General features: G+C 41.6%; 1 protein-coding gene across 1 annotated transcript; it reads left to right on the top strand.

Moving 5' to 3' along the window:
- Nucleotides 1-452: 452 nt before the first annotated feature.
- LOC141050112 (olfactory receptor 1496-like) lies at nucleotides 453-2,564 on the top strand. Its single transcript, XM_073546945.1, has 2 exons — nucleotides 453-476; nucleotides 1,638-2,564. Exons 1-2 carry the CDS (start codon nucleotides 453-455, stop codon nucleotides 2,562-2,564), a joined length of 951 nt encoding a protein of 316 aa, XP_073403046.1.
- The last annotated feature ends 2,754 nt before the right edge of the window (nucleotides 2,565-5,318 follow it).

The raw sequence follows: 5,318 nt of genomic DNA on the forward strand, positions 1-5,318 counted from the left end.
GAGGACCGGAGATTACGTGAGGGAAGATATCGGGAGATTAGTTCAGAGACATATGGAGGAGACAGGTTGTAGCTGGCCTTGTAGGTCAGTATTAGTAAATTGAACTGGATACGCTGAGGGAATGGGAGCCAGTGAAGAGATTTGCAGAGGGGAGAAGTGGAGGAGTAGCGAGGAGAGAGGTGAATTAGTCGGGCAGCAGAGTTAAGAATGGACTGGAGAGGTGCGAGGGTGTTAGCAGGGAGGCCATAGAAAAAGATGTTGCAGTAGTCAAGGCGGGAAATGATGAGGGCATGTACAAGCATTTTAGCAGATTGAGGAAAGGACAGATTCTGAAATTATTTTTGAGCTGGCGGTGACAGGAGGTGGAAAGAGCTTGGATGTGCGGTTTGAAGGACAGGGCAGAGTCAAAGGTTACTCCGAGGCAGCGGACTTTCGGTACAGGGGAAAGCGTGATGCCATTAATGGTGTTTGGTCAGGTAAGGAAGATCTGTGATATGGAGAAAAGATGATGAGTTCAGATTTGTCCACATTGAGTTTGAGGAAGTGAAAGGAGAACCAGGAGCATATGGCTGATTGACACTCCAGGATTCTGAAGAGCAGAGAGGTGACATCTGGGCCAGAGAGGTAGATCTGAGTGTCATCAGCATAAAGGTGGTACTGGAATCCATGAGACTTCATGAGTTGTCCCAGGCCAAGTGTATAGATTGAGAAGAGTAGAGATCCTAGAACAGAGCCTTGGGGGAATCCAACAGAGAGAGGGTGGGATGAGGAGGTAGTGTTGGAGTGGGAGACACTGAAAGTGCAGTTGGAAAGGTATGAGGAGATCCAGGATAGGGCAAGATCTTTGATGCCAAAGGAGGAGAGGATTTTTAGTAGGAGGCAGTGGTCAACTGTGTCGAAAGCACAGGACATTTCTAGAAGGAGTAGTATAGAGTATTGTCCATTAGGTTTGGCTGTAAGTAGGTCGACTCATTAGTAATTTTGGACAGGGCCGTCTCTGGAGTGATGGGGGTGGAAGCCAGATTGTAGATTGTCAAAGAGCAAGTTAGATGAGAAGTGGGAGGAAAGTTCAGCGTGGACATGCTGCTCCAGGAGTTTGGAAGCGAATGGGAGCAGCGATATTGGGCGATAGCTGGACATAGCGGTTGGGTCGAGGGTTGGCTTTTTAAGGATAGGCGTGATTGTGGCATGTTTTTAAGCAGAAGGGAAGGTACCAGAAGTTAGTGATAAGTTGAAGAGGTGGGTTAGGGATGGGATAAGAGTGGTGGTGAGGTTGGGGAGGAGGTGGGATGGGATGGAGTCGAGTGAACAGGTGGTGAGGTGTGATTTGGAAAAGAGACAATTAATCTCCCCTTCAGTGATGTTAGATAGGGAGATTTTGGGGTTTGGGCTTTGGTCTGGTATACAAAGGGGTTGTGGTGGTTGAACAATGAAGACTTGCCTTGTTCTAGATTTTTGCATCACTTTTTGATAATGTAATGATGTTAACTGACGGTATAGTACAAAGTACACTGAATGTAACAGACTAATGTTTTCTCTAAATCATATATTGAGACAAGTCCTAGTATTATTAATAAAAGTTATTTCTTTCTGGAGTTTAACACCTTCCTTCATTTCTTTCTTCGGTCTAAAAACAGGAGAACAACAAGACGTTTGTTACAGAGTTTTTGCTCTTAGGATTTCAAGTTAGTCACAGTAAAAGAATTTTCCTCTTCTGCTTGTTCCTTATGGTTTATCTTATGATAATATGTGGGAATCTCCTGATCTTTATCTTGGTGTCCACCAGCAAGAACCTCCACACTCCAATGTACCTCTTCATCTCACAACTGTCCATCAGTGACATCTTGTTACCCACAGATATTGTCCCTAATCTGCTCCATATTCTACTAAATAATGGGGGGAGTGTGACGTTTATTAACTGTATCACTCAATGTTATTGTTTTGGTGTCTTAGAAACATTTGAGTGTCTTCTTCTTGCTGTAATGTCTTATGACCGATATGTGGCCATCTGTAACCCCCTCCATTATATATCTGTTATGACAAGTGGACATTGTGTGATATTGACCCTCTTTTGTTTTTTGTTCGGACTTTCTCTAATTTTGATTTACACGATAACAATAGCAAATCTAAACTTTTGTGGAGCCAATATCATTGACCATTTATTTTGTGACTTTGTGCCATTGATAGATCTTGCCTGTTCTGACACCTTTATTATACATTTGGAGATTTATTTATTAGGCACTCCATCTGTCTTCATTCCAGCCACCATCATTATAATGTCTTATACTTACATAGTTGTAGCAGTCTTACGGATTCCCTCCAGTACCGGTAGACAGAAAGCCTTCTCCACCTGTAGCTCCCACCTCACTGTGGTCTCCATATTCTATGGGACTCTGTTTAGCATTTATGTTGTCCCATCAAAGGGTCGCACACTCACCGTGAGTAAGATCCTCTCATTGCTATACACTGTGTTTACACCTTTGATTAACCCCATTATATACAGTCTGAGAAATGAGGACATTAAAAAAGCCATACAAGGAACAGTTCATAAGCTTGTCATCTAGAAAATCATTTGCAAAATGCTATACAGATAAATCATTTCAAGTAATTAATTCAAAGTGCATGAATAAATCTTCCCTTTATTGATTCTGGTACACATAGTGAGGATGAACTAAAACCCCATTATATGACATAAAGATCTTGATGTCTTAACCTCCCGAAAATCTTATCTTGGTTTCATCGCTGCATGAAACAGATTTCAGCCACGGAGCATGTTTCCACATTTATCCTGCAGAAGCTGAACACATTTCACCAACAGAGCCAAACTTTTATCTTCTGTAGTGTACAGCAGATCAGCTGCAAATAAAAATCTCAAAGTTTGATTCTGGATACATCTGTTGGTCCGCCATGAGGCTTGCTACCGCCAGTTCCAGCCCCTTTGCCTTGGCTCATCTCCCCAATGATGTTGCCTTAGAGTCCCGGAGCCCTGAAATGTTTACCTTGAAAACCATGCCTGAAAATTTCAGCTAGGGATAATTGAATAGTACTCTGTTTGTATTTTCCTGTTTGTTCAATCTGCGGCCATGATTAAAAGGAGACCCGGTGGAACACAAAATGAAGGAACTGGAGGCAATCTCAGCCATCCAATTTTAAACCGCTCACAGGCAGACAGCAGATTCCACAATGGTAACGGAGAACCAGGGTTTTATTCCACAGACCCAACCTGATAAACATATACCACATCCAAGGAAGGCAGCAGTCAAACAAATTTCCAATTTCCAATTCTCAACAACTGAGTCAGCTGTTGATGTTGCTAAACAAAATAGCCATCCATCACAATTTGAATAAAGTAGTTAAATTCTTTAATGAGCATTAAGCCGGGCTGCAAAGGTAGAGTATAATTTTTTTAGGCACATTACTCGTACAGACATGGCTGCAGAGTACAATTAGGCCAGCAGCAGATTTCAAATTTCACCCACAGGGCATGTCTCCACATTTATCTCACAGAAGCTGATTAGAAATTTTACCCACAGACAATATTTCCACATTTCACCCACAGAAGCCGATAAATTTTACCCACAGAGCATAGAATCATAGAATCATAGAATCATAGAATGGTAGAGTTGGAAGGGACCTCCTGGGCCATCTGGTCCAACCCCCTGCTCAAAGCAGGATTCGCTAAATCATCCCAGTCAGATGTCTGTCCAGCCTCTGTTTGAAGACTTCCATTGAAGGAGAACTCACCACTTCTCGTGGCAGCCTGTTCCACTCATTGATCACTCTAACTGTCAAAAAGTTTTTTCTAATATCTAATCTGTGTCTCCTCCCATTCAGTTTCATCCCATTGCTTCTAGTCTTTCCTTGTGCAAATGAGAATAAAGTTGATCCTTCTACAATGTGACAGCCCTTTAGATATTTGTAGACAGCTATTAAGTCTCCTCTCTGTCTTCTCTTTTGCAAACTAAACATTCCCAAATCCTGCAACCTTTCCTCATAAGACAGGGTTTACAGACCGGTCACCATTCTGGTCGCTCTTTTCTGAACTTGCTCCAGTTTGTTGATGTCTTTTTTAAAATGTGGTGCCCAAAACTGGACACAATATTCCAGATGAGGTCTGACCAAAGAGGAGTAGAGGGAAATAATGACTTCACGTGATCTAGACTGTATGCTTCTGTTAATACATCCTAGAATTGCATTTGCCTTTTTTGCTGCTGCATCACACTGTTGACTCATATTCAGTCTGTGATCTATTAGTATACCCAAGTCTTTTTCACATGTGCTGTCACTTAGCCCTATTCCTCCCATTCTATATATGCTTTTTCCATTTTTATTGCCCAGATGTAGTACTTTGCATTTCTCCCTGTTAAAAACCATTCTGTTAGTTGCTGCCCACTTCTCCAGTTTATTTAAATCTTTTTGAATCCTCTCTCTCTCTTCTCTAGTATTAGCTATCCCTCCTAGCTTTGTGTCATCAGCAAATTTAATCAGTTTACCCTCAATTCCTTCATCTAAATCGTTGATAAAGATGTTGAACAATACAGGGCCCAGGACAGAGCCCTGTGGTACCCCACTGTGTCACTGTAGCTGCATCCTGTCCCTATGCTAAACAGATCAGAAATACAATACAAGAAACTTGAACCAGAAGGAACAGGTCAAAGAAGAGGAGGAGGTTGACATGGCGGTACAGGTGGAAGAAGCAGGGCAGCGCGGTGGCTCAATGGTTAGCAGTGGGGTCCTGGGTTCTAATCAAACCAAGGACAACATTTGCAAGGAGGTTGCATGCTCTCCCAGTGTTTGCATGGGTTTCCTCCCACACTTAAAAGACATACTGATAGGAAAATTATATTATGAGCCTGAATGGAGACAGTGCCGGTAATGGCTGTAAATGTCTGTAAAGCGCTGTGGAAATAATAGCATTTTATAAGTGAGTAAAATAAACAAAATCAATAAAGATTCAAGAGAGGAGTAATACAACACTGTTTTTTGTTTTTTCTTTTTTTTTCTCTTTTTATATTGTTTTTTTTTTTTAGAACTGACTTAAAACAACCTAGAAAACTGTCAAAACTAAACCTAGAAAACAATCAAGACCTAAACTAGCAATCTATAATAAAGAGGCCTAGGTCCAAATGGAAGGAAAGGTAGATGTGGGGATATAGGTGGAAGAGACAAGGGAGGAGTAATTCGACACTGATTCTTTTTTTTTCTTTTTTTTTTTTTTTTAGGGAACTGACTTCAAAGAACATAGAATGGACCCACAATCATAAACTGACGAACTACAAGGAGGGACTGGAGGTCCAAATGGTGAAGGGGGTGGAGGA

Source organism: Dendrobates tinctorius, unplaced genomic scaffold (genome assembly GCF_039654945.1).
Source record: "Dendrobates tinctorius isolate UK_male_01 unplaced genomic scaffold, ASM3965494v1 ptg000151l, whole genome shotgun sequence".
NCBI lineage: Eukaryota > Metazoa > Chordata > Amphibia > Anura > Dendrobatidae > Dendrobates > Dendrobates tinctorius.

Bases quoted from the DNA above. Each gene is read 5' to 3' on its own strand.
- LOC141050112 (XM_073546945.1), top strand. From the start codon at position 453: ATGCCATTAATGGTGTTTGGTCAG. The intron at 477-1,637 runs GTAAGGAAGATC...GTCTAAAAACAG, and splicing joins CATTAATGGTGTTTGGTCAG to GAGAACAACAAGACGTTTGT.